The following is a 20621-nucleotide window of genomic DNA, read 5'->3' as shown; positions in this document are numbered from 1 at the left end:
TATTATTATTATTAACTCTCAGATAGCTAATGATATTGTAATGGTTTTAATGGAAACTGTAATGGTCATTGTGGGTCTCTACTGGTAATTTGTTGCCTTTTAGTGGTGGCATGTTATGTCTAGTGGAAACTGTTGAATAATGGTAATTGTAATGGTTTTAATGGTTAGCTGATGGTTTGTAATGGTATTTGTAAAGGAAACCATTAGAATTTCTGTGCTGGTTTCCATTGTTTTGTTTTTCAGCAGAGTTATCTCACCTTCAAAGCAAAACACTCAAAAAGCATACAAAGCTGATGCATTATAAGATATGTTACAATTCCTTTAAGAACATACATTACAAACATTGGGAACACATACCTATTTAGACAAATATTCATAAGCAGGCTATATTCTATGATATTTTGCAGTATTACTATATGGTTTCTTGCTATAAGGGCATATGTATGACTAAAACTACAACTGAATTACTGAATTATGTGTATATATTGGCACACAATATTCAAGCAGTACAACAAAAAGTGAATGAAGTCATTCATTACAGATCTCTAGTCACTATTTAATGCAGGTGAGAAACCTCACGGTCAAAATCTTAATGACTTGTCATTTTGCCATCATACAACTGTACAGGTTTATGGCCTAATTATGATATTGCTGTGCTCATATCATAAAGTTGTAGAGTCAGCAGGAAGAGATGTGTATTTAAGCAGAGGAAATTTATCCACGAGTACTTTCCTCTAAAATCAGCCATCCATTCACTCCGCATTGACATCATTTCTGTTCAGCCATGGCATTCTCTGGCAAGTGGGAGACTGAAAGTCAGCAGGGATATGATGACTTCTGCAAACTTCTTGGTGAGTGATTTGGTGCCTAATGGCTTAGTCTGGATTAGGGATGTGTCGTTTTCCTGAGTGTGTCAACTGTTTGAGACTCTTTTGACAGGGAGGATCCTCTGCACTGCTGCTTGGTAAAGATGTACAGGATTGGTTATCACGATAAATGAATCTTCTTAATGAAGCACAGATGCACCAGGCAAAGGGGTGCTTGCTGTTTTTTTTGTCAGTGCATATTTTCATTTGGTAGATGCCCTTATCCAAATTGACCTACAGATGTGCACTGAAGTCTCTATCAATAAATACATCCTCATACTGGTTCACTAGGTCAAGGACTAAGAGTACTATCAGTCTAAAAACCCTGTTGGGGAGGTAAGTATGGGGTGAAAGAAAAACACATGACAAGGATTTTTCTAGACAAGTACTTCATGAAGAGGGAGGTCTTCAGTTGTTGTTTGAAGACCATCAGTGATTCAGCTGTTCGGACAGCTGGGGAAGTTCATTCCACCACCTAGGCGCTAGAACAGAGGAGAGCTTTGATTCATGCCTTTCTTGTACCCTGAGGGATGGTGGGTCCAACTGAGTCATGCTATGGGATCGGAATGGGTGTAGAGCAGAGCGATATGTGATGAGTGCTTTAAGGAAGGTAGGCGCTCATCCTTTTTTAGTTTTGTATGCAAGCGTCAGTGTTTTAAATCTGATGCAGGTAGCTACAGGAAGCCAGTGGAGGGAGCGTAGCAATGAGGTATTCAGCTGCATTCTGGATCATTTGCAAAAGACCAATTGCACGTAGAAGCTGACCTGCTAGGAGTGAGATGCAGTAGTCCAGTCTCAAAATGACCCGAGTGGCCTGTGTGGATAGAAATAGATGAATCCTCCTGATGTTCTAAAGGAGAAACCGGCGTGTGTGGGTCAGTATAGCTATGTGAGATGGAAAGGAGATTTGATTGTCTATGGTTGGGGTAACTATGAACAATCCAAGGTTAAATGCAGTGACAGAAGGTGAGATCTGAAAGTTTTCCAGGGAGATCACACGATCATGATGTGTTGATGCATCTCCGGGGATGAACAGCAGCTCAGTTTTGCTGGGATTAGGTTTCAGCTGATGAGTTTATTGGACATAGTGGGTTGCTCGGGATTATGAAAAACAGCCCAATAAACATCTCTACATGGAACATTATGGAATTTTCTGATATATGCTGCATATATTTATTTTTGCACGTTTGTAGGTGATTTATAAGAGACCATAATCAACCATGTTCAATTTGAATAAACAAAGTAGGGGTTACTGAGTGTAAATGAGTGAAAATAATTGAGTACATATGTTCGCATACACTTAAGAAAAAATAGTGAAGACAAAACAGTGCCTGCTTCAGAACAGTTCTGGGGATCAAAAGGGTTATCTCAAGATGAGATTTTCATCTCTTTCTTTTGGTTCTATTAAAACTGGTGCTGTCTTATGCTTTGGGTTGTAATTGACTTCTTGCGAGATTAGACCCTTGTTTCATGTTAAATCGTTTTGTTATTTTTTCCCTAATTTTTTTAAAGTGTAAAATTGTGTCTGGCAGCTAATATTGTTTTGAGAATTTCATCAGCACATGTAGTTTTCTAGCATCTGTGTACACAGTTCTTACTGCAAGGACAAGCATATACTGTATAGCTCTAAGGTTATAGAGATTTATTCACAGTATTTGATTAATTAAGAGTGTTTTAACACAGGAAGGACAATAATTAGTCTGTACCTTTGCACTTCAGGTATCCCTGCTGATGTGATTGAGAAGGGTCGTGATTACAAACTTGTGACGGAGGTGGTTCAGAACGGTAATGAGTTCTCTTGGACTCAGCATTACCCAGCCAACCACAGCGTCACCAACAAATTTGCTATTGGCAAGGAATGCGACATGGAGACCATCGGAGGAAAGAAATTTAAGGTAAGATTGAGATGATCCCTTTCGAAACAATAACACAGAAAAGAAAAATGCAGGCTTGCTAGAACTCCATCAGAAAATGCACAAGATCTAAAGATCTACTGTATAGTTACACTGAAAAATTACAGCTCAGCAAGACATCACAGCACTCAATACAGATTTGATTAGATAATGTTTTTTTTTTTTTTTTTTTTTTTTTAAAGAAAATCATTCTATTATAAGATCTGTGAATGGGATTTATTCTTACCATCACCAGGCAACCGTCACCATGGAAGGGGACAAGCTGAGGACACAATTTCCCAACTACAACCACATAGTTGAGATCAGCGGCGGGAAGCTGGTTGAGGTACATCACTGAATAAAATCTGCTTAGATTGTACAAACTGAAATTTTCGAGGTGGTAACTATTAAAGTAGGAGTACTTCATTACTATACTTGAGTATTATAATGATCAAAATAGTATATTTGCATTATTAATTATAGTATATTAAAAATGAATACTTTTATTCTGTTAGATGAACAAAAACACACTTTTTACTATTTGCAGTTGCATTTAGACCTTCCAAATGATCTCAAAGATCATTACACAATTTTTTTTTCTGTCGATGTTTAAAAATTTAATCCTTACCTTTGGATAACACAAGGACAATTTGCATATTAGCATTACTATTTCTTCATGCATTAAATTTAATGGAAAAATACTCAGTCATGAAAAAAACAAGGCAAACAACATTTATAACCTTCATAACTTTTAAGCCATCTGAATATTTACTGATTGTGTGAGACCATGTGAAATATATACTGATTTCTATTTTTAAAAAATATTCTAAACAGTATTTTTTAGTTGAGTTTTTTTCTTCAACAAAGCATGGGCACATATTTTAACTTTCACTCTAGTCCAGATTTTGACACTACCCTTTTTTTTCCACTTTATTTTCACATTATCACTGTGTGTATAAAATGGCTAATGTGACTACCATTCTCTGCTACACAGACTTCCACGGCCACCTCAGCTAAAGGTCCAGTTGTCCTGATCCGAACCAGCAAAAAAATCTAAAACACATCACATTGCCTATGTATGACTACAAACGTGTTCAATAAACTATAAACATTTATTTTAATCTTTGTGTGTGTGTCTCAATGTTTCTTAAATGGAGACATTAAGAATATAAATGCTCAAAATCTTGAATACAAAAGCAACAGCATTTTAAATCACTATATGGCTACCACTGGGGGGCAGTCAGCTTTCAAAATGTGCTCCTGCCGTGAGGGTACGATGTACCCCTGCCAAAATCCTTGGTAGTTCTCTTTGTTACAGAACATTGAGAGAACATTAGTTTGATGTTGCTAGAAAGGATTTATTGCAGCAAATCAGACATTTCAAAACCAAGTCTTGAACGATGATGCAAAAAGTAAAGTGACTGATACTTAGATAATTATAATAGACTAATACATGCACTCAGACTAGTCTCCTTTTATTTTAGCATTTCCATTTCCAATCCTTTTGACTTTATAGTATCTTTTAAGTGGTAAAACAAAATCCAAGTGAATGCATGTTTCAGTTTGGGTATGAAAGTAAACCTTTCTAATAATTAAAAGTGTGCCAGCACCTCCCCCTCTCTGCTGTTCAAACAAAGGTTGTGAAAATGATCCATTACCCAACTGCTGCCCACCCTCCAATTCCTTTCTTCACGCCGGTTCAGACATGTGGTGTACCTCCCTGGGCCTGCACATGTACCCCCAACAGAGCATTCGCACAAAGGAGGCTCCCTCCTCCCCTCCCAGTCTTCCTCTGTCGTCTTCCAGCCAGTATCTTTAATTACTCAGATAAGACGGCTCTCTCAACAGACCCACTAATCTAGCATGACATCCCATTCTACGGGTTTACACCTTATCAGACTCGCATCAGTCCACAATCCCACAATGAGTGTCTTGAAAAATATTTGCTCCTTTAAACAGTAAAGACAGTTGGATGAGCAAATAGGACAGAGGCCAACGTTCAGTTAAATAGAACGAGTGACGTATAAATACAGCATTAAGGGTTTTTTTTTTGTTTTTTTTTAATTGTCATTTTTTGAGCTGTTCTTTTATCCAGATCATCTCATTTCCCAGCCCCATACCAAATGGCCTGAATGTCCTACACAAATACAAGCTTTTAAATGAAAAACCATAGACCACTGAACAAATCTATCATTACTTCCTGGTATACTAAACCTCTAGATTTAGAAGACATCAGTCACAATGTGCAGCGTGTTCCAAATGGACAATAAAAATCACTGCCTTCATGCAGTTATACCCTGTTATAAGAGCATACCAACACTAACTTAGAATGAAACAAAGAAAATAGAGCACACACCAATTCATTACAATATGCTCAAGTAAATAAAATCTCTGGCAATATTTAAATACAGCACTAAGCATTTTTTTCTACCAGGTATTTGCAAGAACTAAATAATAAAATCATTAACTGGCTAATAGCACAGATAGTTGAATTTCTTAGTGTTTCCTTTTCATAACACTGACCTCTGCAGAGTATGATTAAGAAATGCATTTTCTCTCTCCATCTTAGTTTTTCAGGCTGTTCTTTGAGCCGGAAAATCTTTAGCCCTTGCTTTTTATGTTTGCTCTTTATTTGCTGTTTAGTGACAGGAAAGAGTGTCATGCCGAGCAGGAATCCCCTCCATTGTCTTGTATGTAGCACATGAAATGGGATGGGGGGGAGGGGTATGGCGAGAGAGACAGAGGGATGGAGGGAGGGCACTGCTCTCTGGGGTGGGGCTAAAGGAAGAGAAGAGAGCTCCCCACTCCCTTCCGACCTTTTCATGTGCAACGACTTCACATTCATATTAAACAACATGTGACCTATGCAAATGAACTGCTTTTACTATTTAGTACAGTATTCAACCAAGAGGAGGAAAGAAAGAGGGGGGGAAAAAAAAAAGACATCTGTGCTGTTGTTCCTTTTTTTATTTTTTGGGATTTTATATCCAAATGTCATGTTCACCCCACCCCTCCCCACTGGCCACAATCTCCTACACAAATACAGGCTTTTAAATAAAACCATAGACCACTGAATGTACTCATCAGTATTCACTGGTCTACTAAATGTCTACATTTAGCAGACATCGGTTGCAATGTGCAACATTTTCTCGGTGGACAATAAAATAAAAATCCACTGCCTTCTAGCAGTAATACCTTGTTATAAAAACACACTAAGGCTAAAATAAACAAAATAACGCAGTGGTTAAAAAAAACACAACAAAAAAACAAAACAAAAACAAACTGTAACAACTCTACAGTAACAGATGAAATGAATGGTTACGTATTGCACACACAGAGGCTTCACTGAAATACAAAAACAGTGCCTACATCTGTTACAGTGAACACAATTCATCTACCTACATAATGAGACTTCAACATAAAAGATTAATGTGTGGAATAAAAAGTTCTGGGAATTAAAAAAAAACAACAACAAAAAAACAACGAATCCTGAAGCTCATGACCAGTCAGAAAGAAGATAATCAAATAAAATAGAAGTCCTGCAAAATCAGCATAAAAAAACAATGGCATACATTGAGGTAGTTAAAGATTCAGGACTATCACAGGATGATTTGTATCCAAAGTCCAATAAAGTGGTTAAAAAGCTTAGAATTTAGCAGGACATAAAGCAGACACTTTGGTCTTGCTGCTGGTTGATTTTTATTGTGCAGTTGACATCCCTGTAAAACCCACCAAAACCTGAGAGAAATGGACTTGGAGTTTGCGCTAGTCTAATCTTTAGTGTTCTGTGAAAATGTGTCTGCTTCATGAATATTCAGCTTCGCTCGATTTTCACAACAAAGCAAACCGTTTGGAATGACAAAAAAATCATAAATCATGAAATTGAAGAATATGCATCGTCTGCTGTTTTTACCCATCACAGTGTCATCAAGCTCACCCATGTGTGCGTAACTAGATCTTCCATAATCGATGAATCAGTAGTATAGTTGATTATGTTACTGTATAATATTGTCTAATCTAACAAATATGTAGGGCAATTGTGTCCACAGTATCCTAGCATTTGATTGGAGAATGACTGACTGTCAGTAGTGTGAGGTAATATGCATGCACCACAGTGACTAAATGGTTGAGGTAAAAGACAATGAAGTCATCTTTCTATGGTAGTGAGCTTAAAATGGATGAATCAAGGAGACCCCCCCTGCCCTGACCGGGTAAGCAGCTTGTAAAGCTCAGCTTCCTCCAGCGTGAGCTACAGAGGCGACAGGACAGATGCCTCATTCCCCTGGGGTTTCCCCTCCATCTGCCTGCGGGAAGGCCAGAGGGATGGGGCTCTAAACCAAAAGCTGCAAGTAACCTTCCTTACAGACATGCTCACCTTTAAAGCAGAATCAAATACAAACATATTTACAAATTAACCACTTCATACAAACATCAGCTGGTATTTTTCAATGGCATTTTTTTTTCAAGTAATCTGCACATCCCTGATATGTGTTTTATTTAGTCACTGTAAACGATACCAAAAAGGGAGACAGGTTTCTTGGTCATAAAGCCAGCATCTGACTTTTAAGGCAGCAGCATCAAGGACGACACAGTAATTCCAGTGTGAAATTTCAAGGACGCCTTATTTATAAAAAACGAAACAAAAACAAACAAACAAACAAAAAAAAAAACGGAAGAGAGAGAGAAAGAAAAGGAAAATAAACAGCAGTTTGGGAACCCGATATCCACCGTTTCTCTTCTTAAGGCTTTGTTTGGAACTAAAATGCTCCTGTGGGACGTTTCTAAGTGTCTGATAATCATATCTTGCAGCGATGGCATTCTACTCTCCTCCCGTCATGTTCTCAGAATGAATTAGCCCCAATAGATACATGGGCATTTTGTAGTCTTTGAGATATTTTCTCAAAACGGGCAGAGCGACAGGCACCTAGGTGTTTAAAAGGAAGAAAAAAGCAGAAGGTCCACACTTGAGCTAGTTTCAGCTTGTTTTAGCTTAATACTATGACCTTTGATGGATCTGTTCGGCTGTGGGCCTTCTGTTTAGAAAGTCTATGCCTCTGGCTGAGGGTGGATGGCGCCGGGGAGGTGGAGAGGAGGGCAGAGGACAGCGAGTTCTGTCTGCCCTCCCTCTCCTGGCGTCACCTGTCGAAACATCCGGCTGCGAAGCCGTGGTGTGAGCCAAGGTAGCTATTTGCGTAAGCCAGGCCCACACAGGGTCGCGGTTCTGCCGCCATGCTAACCTGCATGGAGAGGGGTCCCTGCAAGGGCAAGCCACACAGCCCAGACGCCAGACTGGGGAAAGACGGGAACGATGTGGTCGGCATAGAGGAAGAGAGCAGGCTAGCCTGGTGCGGCTGGAGATATTCTCGTGTGCTCACTGCACCCATGGCCTGGCACTCAGCCAGCATGTGCAGCTGTGCCAGAGCAGGGGAGTGCTGTGCAAGCGGCGGGTAGCTGCCAGTCTGGAGCAGTAGCTGCTGTGAGGTGGACGCAGGGTGTCTTTGCAGGGCTGAGGGAGCAGGGCCGGGTGAGGCATGAGCCTGGGGTTGTGCACTCTGACTGGATGAAGGTGACGACTTGGACTTGTTGGCTTCTTTCACGTCATTATCGTGCGCACTGTAGAAAACACACCAACAATTAAGAAACAATTAAGTTGTTCCTATTAAGAAACTTTTGTCATCACTTTTCTTCTCATTGTTTTGTTCCTGTAAAGCTCTTTGAGGCAGCTGAGAATAATATACAGTCATGTGAAAAAATAAGTACATCACATGGAAATCGTTGTATTTCTTTTTGACATACCGTGCCCTCCAATAATATTGGCACCCTTGGTAAATATGAGCAAAGAAGGCTGTGAAAATTACTCATTTTTAACCTTTTTTTAAAATCACAAAAATACTCTGCTTTCATGGATAAACAATCGCAAGCATTGTTTAAAATGTTTTGTTTGCAATTATTTGATATCCATGAGAGCAGTGTGTGTGTGATTTTTTTTTTTTTAAACAAAAGATCAAAAGGTTAAACAGCCTTCTTTGCTCATATTTAACAAGGGTGCCACTATCAGTGGAGGGCACTGTATTTGGACAAGCAAACATTTGATCATGTTTAAAAACAGTGCCTATTAATGAATTTGATGTACTTGATCAAAACCACAAGGAAAATTTGCTTTTTCAAGCATTTATTCAACAGTAATATCAATAGAAGTGATATTCCTCTGTGGAAAAGTAAGTACATGCTTGGCCTCAGAAGCTAGTATTGCCCCCTTTAGCAAAAATAACTTCTTGTAGGCATTTTGCATATTTATCCACCAGGCTTTCTGGAATTTTTGACCACTCTTCAAAGCAATATTACTTCAGTTGCAAGATGTTGGAGGGTTTTCTTGCATGTACGACCTGTTTCAAATCCCCCTCACAACATTTCAATAGGATTCATATCCAGGTTTTGACTTGGCCATTCCATTACCCTCCATTTCTTATTTTTGAGCCATTCCTTTGTGGATTTGCTAGTGTAATTAGGATCATTATCCTGAAAGGTCCATTTTCGGTTCAACTTCTGGACAGACTGCCTCACATTATCTGCAAGCACTCCTTGATATGATGCTGAATTCATAGTTGAATCAATGAATGCAAGCTGTCTAGTCCCTGAGGAATCGGCACCATTTGTAGATTATTTTCCTTACTTTGGAATGATGTATTTCAAATAATATAGACATCTTTTTAAATCCCTTCCCAGACTCACAGGCATCCACAACCTTTTTCTGAAGGCCTTACAGAACTCTTTAGATCTTGCCATGATGACACCACACATCTCAATAACAAAGGCAACACCAGACACTAGATATGATAGGAGTATAAATAAGACAGGTTCCACCTACACTCTCTAAGCAGGTTCTAATCACCGCTGTCCAATCTTGAACACCTGATTCTAATTTTATGGATTTGAAGGTGTGAAATGTAGGGGTGTACTTACTTTTCCCATGTGACTGATCTGTTTGTCAATTTAAATTGTGAAAATGACTACAAAATGTCAATTGTGTGTGTCATTTGATAGAGTGCATCAACTTTATTAATAGACACCATTTCAAAGAGAATCAAATGTTCAAATACATCCATCCATCAGTACTGTGCAAAAGTTTTGTAAAAAGTATTATAAACCATAAATCAAATATAACCTTAAACCTATTTATAGACCTTTTTAAAAAACATTTCAAGCTTGAAATAGTCTTATTCTATCGTCAGAGAATTTTGCTCATTTTAAGCTTTTATTTCCTGAAAGAAGCAAAATTATCTGCCTGTAGAATAAGACTATTTCAAGCTTGAAATTTTTTTTAAAAAGGTCTAGAAATCGTTTTAATAATCTTAGATTTGTTTTATTGTAAACTTAACAGGAAACACTAGATCCATTTGACTATAGTCAAGATATTTTCACTTGGTAAGAGGCCACTTTTTGCAGTGTATTTCTTCAGTTTCAAAAAAGCTTTTTATTTTTTACCTATATATTTATAAATTACATGACATATATACTTAATATATAATTTATATTGTAAATATTCTATTTGCATGCTGCACTTATGGCTTTGGTATGATGTGATATTTGGCATGTTCTTACAGCAGCATGAGCTGGATGCACTGGGTCAGGTGGTCCCAGGAATATCCTGTGAGCAGGTGGAGCACGGTGGTCCAGCTCGGTGAAATCTGCAGGCAAATGCGAGAGGCTGCGATGCAGGCGGCTGCCACCTGTGAGGGTCTGAAGCTCAAGAAGGCGTGATCTGCGACGAAAACAAGTATTCAGTTGGACGAAATGACGGTCACTGACCTTGTGCCATCTGTCTTTCTTGTCTATTAGAATATTTCTTTTAAGAAATATTTAAGAAAATATATTTAAGAAAATAAATGTATGCATGTAATATTGTTTATAATAATGCTGAAGCTAATCCACATTAGCACTAAGTATTGCTCTCACAATCTCAAGTCACCTTGCAGGGAAATCTCCAGGAAGTAGTGTGTGTATTTGTCCATGAAGGCTTTGGTCTTGGACAGCGAGGTCAAGGGCCAGCCATTGTACAGGTCACCCTCCTGCACGGCAGCGTGGAGGTAGTAGTCGATAAAGTGAGCTGGCGTGGGCATGCACAGGTTCCAGCCGAAGGTCTCCAGCAGCAGCAATTCCATTTTGATGAGGTCACGCTTATTCAGGGCCAGGTTGAGGCTGCACATGAAGCCCAGTGTGTTCAGCTGCTCCAGCTTAGGCACACGGTCCTCCTTCTCCTCAAATTTACCTACACAGAGAGAAATGTGGAGGGGGAGGAAACTTTACAGTTAACAAAATGTACTGTAGTTCATTTTTCACTTTAATCACAATGATAAAAAAAACCCCAAGAACTGCTGTTTTAAATAATAAGGACTGTCTCACGCTCATTCCAGGACTCTGCCTTCGTCTGAAACAGATCTGAATTATTTTCCCTCAGCATGGACACAAAAATCTGATATTTTCAGATCAGACATGAGTCACTTTTATATCCAGATCAGATCAGCAGCGAGTCAAAACAACAAAGTAGGCAGCAACAACAGCGGCCAGTTATATTCAGTTGAAGGATGGGGAAATAGGTGATTTACTTTCAGTATACTTCCAAAATACTTTCAATATTTGGTTTATCGATTCAAGCAAAACTGGAAGGAACTTACAGATAATAGAGTAGTGTAGAAACAACTGGCCAAGAAATCAATGTGCGCATGAAGAGCATTTCAGGGGATAGAGGTGTTGAAATTAAGGACAGAGAATGTGAACATCAATTTATCAAGACAGACAGATACAATCTGTGCAAAGTAAAAATTAAAAATAAAAGCCCAGAGCTGTGTAAAGAAGTTTGCAATGTGAACCCAGTCTTATATGCCTTTAACTCCTCTAGACCTGTATATTGTAACAATTTATAATCCCACTATCGGGTGTTACCCAGAAGAGGGGAGTCTGGTTCCGCTCAAGTTTCCTCAATGTCATCTCAGGGAGTTTTCCCTTGCCACCATCACCTCTGGCTTGCTCATTAGGGCACTAAATCTATATCCTGATTTTGTTACAATGTCCATTGTTAAAAGTGCTACAGAAATAAAACTGAAAAATCTAGTGTTTTACAAAACTCCAATATATGCAAGTGAAAAGTATGTTAATTCAATATGCGAGTGAATAATTGCTTTCTTTTCTGCCTCATCACATTACCAGCAAGATCTTTGGGAAACCAAGACAAGGCTAATTACACAGATTTTTTTATTTATTTATTTTTTTTAAAAATAAATGCCATCATTACAGAAAGGGTGAACACATTTGTGTTTACTGGTTGGGAAAAGGAGACCTGGAACTCATTTCTGTGAACCTCCATTCACACATTTCCCTTTTGGCATTTCACGCATCACAATATCAGAGATGTCAGTCTGCCAGCCTGAACAAGTAATTATCACACAGGCTAGAGCCTAGATCTCTCATTCCTTCCACATACCAGTGTGTTTAGAAAATGCAGGGTGCCTGTGCACATTCTCCTTTCAAGTATAGCCGCTACAACCAGATAAGACTGCGCTTAAAAGCTGATATCCAAGTGCAAATTCGAAAGGTATGAATTTTATGTTGAAATGAGTAAGACAGAGCAGATGGAGCATTTTGGAAATCCCTTTGATGAGAGAACCAGTGGTGGGGTAGGATAGCTATACTGGTGCAAATAACACACTGGTGAGAATTTAAACACCATTTGTCCTGTGGTTGAACAAACCTACAAAAGTAACTAACTTGCACATTTGCGCTAAAAGCATGTAGGTTCACTAAACGTACAGTTTATCCTCCATGAATGTTGGAGGAGAAAAGGAAAATGCATCTACTTTTACAATTTATTAATATAAAAAAACAATGCTTAAAATGAGATATGATTGTGTCTTCAACAAGACAGAAAAACAACATAGATAACTTTGAAAATGAGCCTCCCCGGCCCCAGACCTGATTACAACTAAAGCTTTCAAGAATGCATACTTTATTACCAATTTGAGATACTTGAGATAATGAAGGAAAATATGTGAAACCCAACACACAAACAAACGGCTTGTTGTGATGAATCAAATCTCTTTGTCTTCTTCGGTTTGTCCAAAGGGTATGCAAATATTTGCACTCGACTGCAAGTTAGGCAGGAATCACATTCAGCATGTCTGGCGGTCTCAAAAATCCAAATGACATACAGAATAAAGATTAAGAGTGGTTAAAATGGTGTGTGGAAAGGGTTTGGAAACATTTATACTAAGCTTTTTAATAGGTTATTAAAAACATTTGCTAATTTTGCCCTGGCGCCAGACTGGTTTGTGGTGGAGCACACGAGTAATAGTTCGCTATAAAGTTCTGCTTTGTACATTTGTTCTATGGTCCGTTTCAGTGCAGTTCACAAGGCTGTTAAAATTCTTCATGTGCCACCTTAAGTGTGTAAAAGCCTCTTTAGCAGTCATTTACAGATCATGTTTCTATAAAAATGTGTATGTTTTCCAAGATTTTGAAAATGTCCAAGTTTCAACATTTTGCATGCATCATCCACCCCCTGCAGTGAGGACTGCTTTAGATGGAATTCCTTTCTCTCACTTTATACCCCTCATTCGGTCTCTCTCCACCCTTTTGTGCTAGGTGTTAACATCTTTACTGCAAAGTCCTAGTCTCCTGTATTACTTCCCCTGCATTTAGATGCCACAATAATAAAGGCAGCATGACCCCTGACCTCTCCAGCTCACGCTTGTGTACTCACAGTCTTCAGATCAGTAGCGGGTATAAAGGCGACTTGAGCCGAGGAGCAGGGGGTCAATAAAATTCCCCACAAGCGGTGCTCTCATCTGCATTCTTTGAAGAAACCAGATTCCTACAAGATGGCTTGTACACCTTGAATTTAACTAATTGTTTAAATGTTTATTTAAGAAAAAACAACCGGATGTCCATAAGATGAAAATGTGCACAAAAAATAAATTAGTTTTTTTGTTAACAAAATCAAAAATGTTCTAAATGCCACTGTCAAAAATAACATTTGATTTTGGAAACAAACTTAAAAATGTTACTTAAAATGTTAGATTTCAGTTTTTTAATTCACACATTGCCATCTAACAAATCCACATTTATACCATGATGACCTCCATACATTTAAACTAATTTTTCCATTCGTCGTCACACCGGCATCTGTGGCCAGCATACAAGGCTCTGTTTTCTCAATTATCTGTGGTGTATTAATTCCCTTCATTAGCATCAAACCTCAGGGGAACGTCCGTCACACTAATCTGAATATCAGGAACCCTGCTGAGTGTTTCAGTTCAAACATGACCCTCTAGGCTTTTTTCGGCCCTCCCTCCTTCCTCTCAGGCCGGAGGAGGGAGAGGGAGTGAGGAGAGGACGTAGCGAGACGACCCTGGATGTGCTACTCTCCACTGCTTTTTCAATAAAATAACAACAAAAGGGAAAGCAAAAAAAAAAGTGGTCACATAATCGTCCAGTTATTACGCTTGAGTTTTCTTTCAGGTCAGGAAATATTAAGAATACGTAAATGTTAAACCGCTGCACGGGGGTTTTGTTTACTTGCCGTTTTGGCTGATGGGATTCTGGGTAAAGAAGAAGATTTTTTTTTTTTTTTTTTTTTTTTTTTTTTTAATTAAACAGACGTTGTGCTGAGACAAGCTATAAACTGGTTAGCATAACAAACCCCATGTGTCCCAGGAACATGAGAAGAAATTCAGTATGCTTTCAGCCATGAGCTGCTCTCCTCCCCCTCACGCTCACACACAGCTGATAACACCCGGCCCAAGAGTGCATCCATGCGTCCCCCAAGCCTGCCCATGGCCATTGCTCAAGCATTATTATCAAAACAGCAGCCCTAAGAGCAGTCCATTAGTTGTGTAATTATCGAGTGCTTGCTTAGTCTCAGCTTCAAGGCTAATTCAAAAAAAATAAATAAATAAAAATAAATAAATAAATAAAAAGAATTTCTCTACATGTTCCTGGAAAAACGGTTTAGAATAAAGAGTTAACTGAAGGTGAAGGACTTCCTTCAAAACAGACAAGCTTAGATTTAGTGTGGATTACAAAATAAGCAGACAAGCTTTAGTGTGGACTACAAAATAAGATGACTATTTCAGAAGCACAAACTAAAATTAAGAAAACGTTTCAAGCCAGAAACATCTGAGAATACTTGACTGAGGGGCATTTTTAATTCAAAAATTTTTATTCAAAAAGGGTTTTATTCAAAATGAGCAATTTGCCTTCATGTCGTTGGCCTGAATTGCGAGTGCATCTTGAAATGTAGCACTTATTTTACTGGAAACAGTTAAAACCCACTGTGTTCGACTCACTAAAAAACCCCAGCTTCTATTCAAATGTGGCCCGATTCATAGTTTTGAAGTGTGTCATGTCCACTATTTTCAATTTCATCAGTTAAATATTCAGCCAGTTTTGGGGAATGAACATCAAGCAGAATGAAAGATATCAGAAGAAATGGAAAATAATGAACAAACCATAATTTAAAAGCACACAATGCCATGGCACTATCTTTAAAAAAAAACAAAAAACAACAAACAACAAAAAAAAAACTTAATGGATTCTGGGAGGAATAATGTTCAATTCAAAATGAGCAATTCCCCTCCATTTGTCAAAACAAATAATGTCCTTGGCTTGAATGGAAACGAAGCCTTTTCTCCCCCCGGGTTTGGCCTGGAGCAGGCCTCTATAGCCCATCTCGCCGAAAGCAATGCAACAATAGCGGCTGCAGAAGAAGCGTGAATCAATGATGCAGAAGAAGCGTGAATCAATGACTCAGAAAAAGGAGGGATACTTTAAACCCAGAGCATCAGCAAGGTCATTACTCATTCAGTCCTGTGCAATTAATTAATGTCTGCGCAGTGCCCAGTGCCAGCCAGCCTTAACGCCCCCTCCTTTACTGAAACCAAGCACCTTCATGAATGACAGAAGGATGAAACAAAGATGCTGGACTTAAAGAGAGTCATCTTTAATACAAACCAAGGTGTGTCTTAGGAAAACTTACGGGTGTTGGCGGACAGGGTTCAGTGTTTATCTGACTGTTGTTCATGAAACATTATAGGACTACGGAATAATACAAGGCTTTACAAATGTACACATACCAGTCATACTGGTACATTTGCAAAACAATAACAGCCTTGGGAAATGTTTTTAGAACAATGTAGCTGTCGATATATGATCAATATTAAGTAAAGAATAAAACACCTGGGGGCATGCTGTTACAAGAAAATAATCAATCAGTGGCAGGTTGGTGTGTGCAGGCCAATGCAAAACAGGAGTTACTGTTTCCACCCTAACCATTATTATTATTTTACTATCTGCTTGTACTTATACTTAATGTTGTGGAACAGAGTTACTGTTAGCACTTATGACTTATAGCAGCTATAAACAAACAGTCGTTCCTTCAGCGTCTCTTTTCCCTCTCTTGCAGCTTATCACATTACCGTCAAACCACAATACCCTCTATCTCAAAGAATTTCCCAAGTCAGAAAACTAAAGAGAACAGCTTCATTCATGCAAAGTAAACTATTTATCCTCACAGAAAACTTGACCATATCAACGACTGGAGTGTCTGCCATTCTATTCCATGTGCAAGTGGTTACTATTAAATGACAATAATATAAACTGCAGCTGGAACTACTGTCCAAGCCGAGCGTTAATAGTGCTGTGGTATAAAACGTCTACATGTCCACATAATCATAACATATGTAAGGAGCAACAGCCTATATTGCTGGCCATTTAAAATTTTATACTTATATATATATATATATATATATTTATTTATTTTTATATATATTATAATGTGCAATTTTTTGGGGTTCTGTGTGTAGAAAATATAAGGGTTAAAGAAAATCATCTAAGGCTCAATTTAACAAATATAATAGTACACATTAAAAAAGGTGAAATGTGTTCAGAATATCAATCTGTACTGCCAAGATTTAGAAACATGATTCCAATTTTTGAACTTTAGATGGGATTAAGAAAATTCCCAAAGCAATGTTACATAAACAATGTCTGCACACTACACTTTAAAAAAATAAAAATTGTCATGTTATATTATGTTACGTGTCATATTAATTACTATTTCACAAGGATAACAACGTTGCTCTGTCAGATTTTGTTCCCAATAAATCAAAAACTAAAAAAAATGTTTGTTTCTAAAATGTTGCTGCCAAACATCTGGAAAGAACAAACATTCACAAAGTTGTTATCCAAGGCCCATGTATCTGATTTGTACCTCGTTTTCGCCTCACTTTGTTTGCAAGCAGGGCGACATGGCTGCCTCTGATAACACATCTCAATGCATTGCTTTAAAACACTGATAGACAGCTGGTTTGCCCTACAAATTTCCTGAGCAATAAATCTCATTAGGAGATCAGACCCTGTGGCCGCACCACAAAACCATTGCAGCGCGCGCGTGTGTGTGCAACATTCTCAAATCATCCCAACAATCTAAATGTGGTTATAGTTGGCGAGCTCTATAAAAAAAGAGAGAAAGCAAGCAATCTCTAATTTGTAAGTGTACAAGCTGCCTTGGTGACTAACTGAAGGTTCTTTGGGGTCCGCCGAAGGCCACGGTCTCTTAAGCGCACAGCTGTCATGGAACACAATGCAGCAGCCGGTGAGGCAGTACCAAGCGCCAACTACCGCATGTGACGTTCCAGCATACAAAGTCTACAGTGGACAGTATAGTTTAAGTCATAAGAAACATTTTCATTTTGGTGATGGAAACTGAAACAGTGGATTGAAAAATCAATGAATTCGATCAACACTACAAATGTGGCAAGCAATTCAGTGCTCTAACTATTCTAGCTCACGCCATCATTTCAGCCATGCACAGTGTTACATTCATGTAGAAAACACTGAATGTTCAGACTAGAAGCTATCTTACTAGCTAGGAGAAGGCAGGAAAGGGCGATGACGTAAAGTTGTCTCACGGCTACGTCATAATGGTCCATGAAGAGGTCGAGCAGGTAGACAGCCAGGTGGCGTGCCGTGGGGCACAACTGGTAGCGATTACTGAGGACGGCGAGCAGGTCGGCAAAGTAGCGCCTCATTCCAATCTGCGGCGAATGAGCGTGGTATGTAGGTAACTTCAACTCCTGGGGACAGACAAGCGGGGAATAAAAGAAATTAGTGCTGGGTGATGGTATAGATATGTTCCATGTCCAGGGGGGAAAAAAAACCTCAAAATAAAAGTAAATAAGTTGTTTAAGACAAAAAATTATTAGAAACATCTTAGATATCTTACAAAAGGTTATTGTTTCAAGATTATAAATAACATCCAAGTGAGATTATAGCACACTGCTGATGAAGGCTCAAGTCTAATGGGTAGATAAACTTTCTATAACTGCAGCTCTGACAGTAGTGACAAGACAAATCACAGGTTTATATTAATGCGCTGTTCTAACATGCTATCATTTCTGTAGGAACAACTAACATTGATTTGTATGGTGGATGCTCACAATCTATTCTAAGCCTATTAATATACAAATAAAAACCGTGGGGGTTTTTGACGAAGAATTGTTATGGGAAAGCTTTCAATAAGGAGACGTTTATTTAACGTATACAAAGGAGGTTCCAGTGTCAGCACTTTGTAACGGTCAAAATGAAGGTTTCCACCACAGCAAAGTCTTCGAGACAGAGGAATTTGCTTTGTGTTAACACGACAAGCTGGGTGTTTTTTGTCCCACTCTGTTGTGTCGTGTGGTTACAACAAGCACTATGTTGTTGTGGGACCTCAACAGATTCATATATTCGCCCACTGTAAATACGTTCATAACCATGTCAATAACACTGTGGCCTCTGATGTCCTCCAGCACATCGGGTTGCTTTATGATGGCTGTTTGAAAGAGAACTGGTTCCTCTGCTGGCCCAGCCGCCATGTCTCCCAGCCATCTGTCCCTCAGGGTGTAAGGGGCTGAGCCTCGACCCTCTTAAGCAGCCCTTTCTTGTGTGTCTGCTGTCCACAATTCAGATGACTCTACAGCTGCTGGTCTCTCTGAACTCCCAAAGAGGTTGGTCAAATTCCCGTCCCTACACTGCTACAGGCCTCTTTTAGGGTTTACTGAGAAGAACTCGCCTGAATTCACAGAAAATACATTGGCAGAGGTAGAGGAAGTACATCCAGCCAAACCAGTTCAATTAATCACTGTTCTTTGTCACGTTTGTTTCCACTTGTCTGCTTCCAGAGCGGGCGAGATCGGGAATGAGCTTTTAGCACATTTAAACAGCACATTAAACAAGGAAAAGGTAAACTGCTCGAACCTTGTTAAATCGATAGCATACGCATTGTAACACCAATTATGATGCACATACCAGACTTATTACAGAGTTCACTGGAAACATTTATATTCGTCAGTAAATAAAGCCGTCAGCCTAATCTGGCATGTTAAATTAAACACCATTTAAATGGGGCTGCTTCTCATTACAGCCATGTGCAGACAAGCCGGTAAATCCAGCAAATTCAGAAACAGGGGGAAGGCAATAAAAACAGTGTCGGCAGGGGGGGAAACGTTCAAGCAGTCAGGCATGGCAAAACAGAACGCAAAATTCTGCTGATCTGCGCAACGATTAAGTCAATAATTCTGCATTTCATTCCAGAATAATACACACAAGAGGACAGATTACTCTGATTCAGCACACTGCCAGTGCAGCAACAATGAATCTTGTGTACGTTTCCACTCGTTTCGCACAAATAGCTGCATAGACGGCTTTAATTCACTGCATTAAACTCTGTACAGGGGTTTCAGTGACAGAGAAGGCAACTCAAACAGAAATCTTTTGTAAAAAGCAATGGAGCCCACAAACATACACAGCAAGTCAGTTCTTAATAAAGATACATGTAAGAAAACCTTGCAACAAAAGAGCTGCATTCATTTTTCCTCTATTTTCCCACAATGTTCACTGTGTATTAAACCTTGGCAGTGTCTTTTTTTTTTTTTTCTTTACTTCGATGAAGTTGCAGTAGAAGTTAATAATGGAGCCTGTTTTAAAGACCAGCAGAGACTTGAAATCAGACAAATACGAACCCTGTTTAAGGTTAACCACTGCTTTGCTTACGTGCCACTAGAACTAGTTATTACAAAATGAAAATTTAGGCAACTTTGTGGAAAAACTACGTTAACAATCTAAACACATACCTTATCATCTTGCCCTAAATAGTTATGTATATGCACTCTAGAATGAATCAGCGATCTCTGAAGCTCTAGAGATTTGCAGACCAAAAATAAAAGCAAACCAGATTTAGAGCTAATTATTCAATTAAATGATCAACTATATCTACTTTAAAACAACAACAAAACACACATGTTCCTCATGCTTGCAGGAATTTTGCTTCTTGAGAAGTAACATGAAAGACCTTTTTCTAGTGCTAGATACAATAAGTAGCAACAATTAAACTCAATAGTCAAACTCAAGTACAAACAAACACAAACGGACCGCTTCCACTTTGCATTCCCAGCCGGATGAGGGATTGAAATACAGCCCCCTCATAAACATGCCAGACAATAAGAGAACGACACACATGTCCACTTCATGGACAACAGGCCAGACTGAGAAAACACACACACATTAGCCTTCACACTGCTCTTGGCACACAGCAAACTTAAACACAAGCCCAGCTGACAAGTTCAGACTTACTGAAATCTCACAGTTCTCATATACAACAGACTTCCTTATTCATCCACATGCCTGTTAAATTAAGCATTAAGGTCTTTATTGAACACATACATGTGTCTGTACTGATTAGAGAACATTTCTTTCTTTGCAGATCATGTTTTCTACAGGACATATAGGTTTCTGTCGGCATTGAATAACATTTCATGAAAGGTTTTTG

General features: G+C 38.8%; 2 protein-coding genes across 2 annotated transcripts in view; one reads left to right on the top strand and one right to left on the bottom strand.

Moving 5' to 3' along the window:
• The first annotated feature begins 766 nt into the window (after window positions 1-766).
• fabp6 (fatty acid binding protein 6, ileal (gastrotropin)) lies at window positions 767-3879 on the top strand. Its single transcript, NM_001201032.1, has 4 exons — window positions 767-851; window positions 2586-2761; window positions 3015-3104; window positions 3753-3879. The coding sequence occupies exons 1-4, from the start codon at window positions 785-787 to the stop codon at window positions 3813-3815; spliced, it is 396 nt and encodes a 131-aa protein (NP_001187961.1). The 5' UTR covers window positions 767-784; the 3' UTR covers window positions 3816-3879.
• Window positions 3880-4217: 338 nt separating this feature from the next.
• Window positions 4218-20621, bottom strand: part of ccnjl (cyclin J-like) — an 18018-nt gene continuing 1614 nt past the window's right edge. The window contains exons 3-6 of the mRNA XM_017493480.3: window positions 17676-17886; window positions 10728-11027; window positions 10361-10520; window positions 4218-8371 (exon numbers count right to left, since the gene is read on the bottom strand). Of these exons, the coding sequence (XP_017348969.1) occupies window positions 7894-8371; window positions 10361-10520; window positions 10728-11027; window positions 17676-17886 (1149 nt within the window). The 3' untranslated portion in view covers window positions 4218-7893. The remainder of the gene's footprint in view (window positions 8372-10360; window positions 10521-10727; window positions 11028-17675; window positions 17887-20621) is intronic.

The sequence above is a fragment of the Ictalurus punctatus genome, chromosome 18 (assembly GCF_001660625.3).
Source record: "Ictalurus punctatus breed USDA103 chromosome 18, Coco_2.0, whole genome shotgun sequence".
NCBI classification, from domain to species: Eukaryota; Metazoa; Chordata; class Actinopteri; order Siluriformes; family Ictaluridae; genus Ictalurus; species Ictalurus punctatus.
Note: the sequence above shows the minus strand (reverse complement) of the source record. Positions and strands in the feature narration are given on the sequence as shown.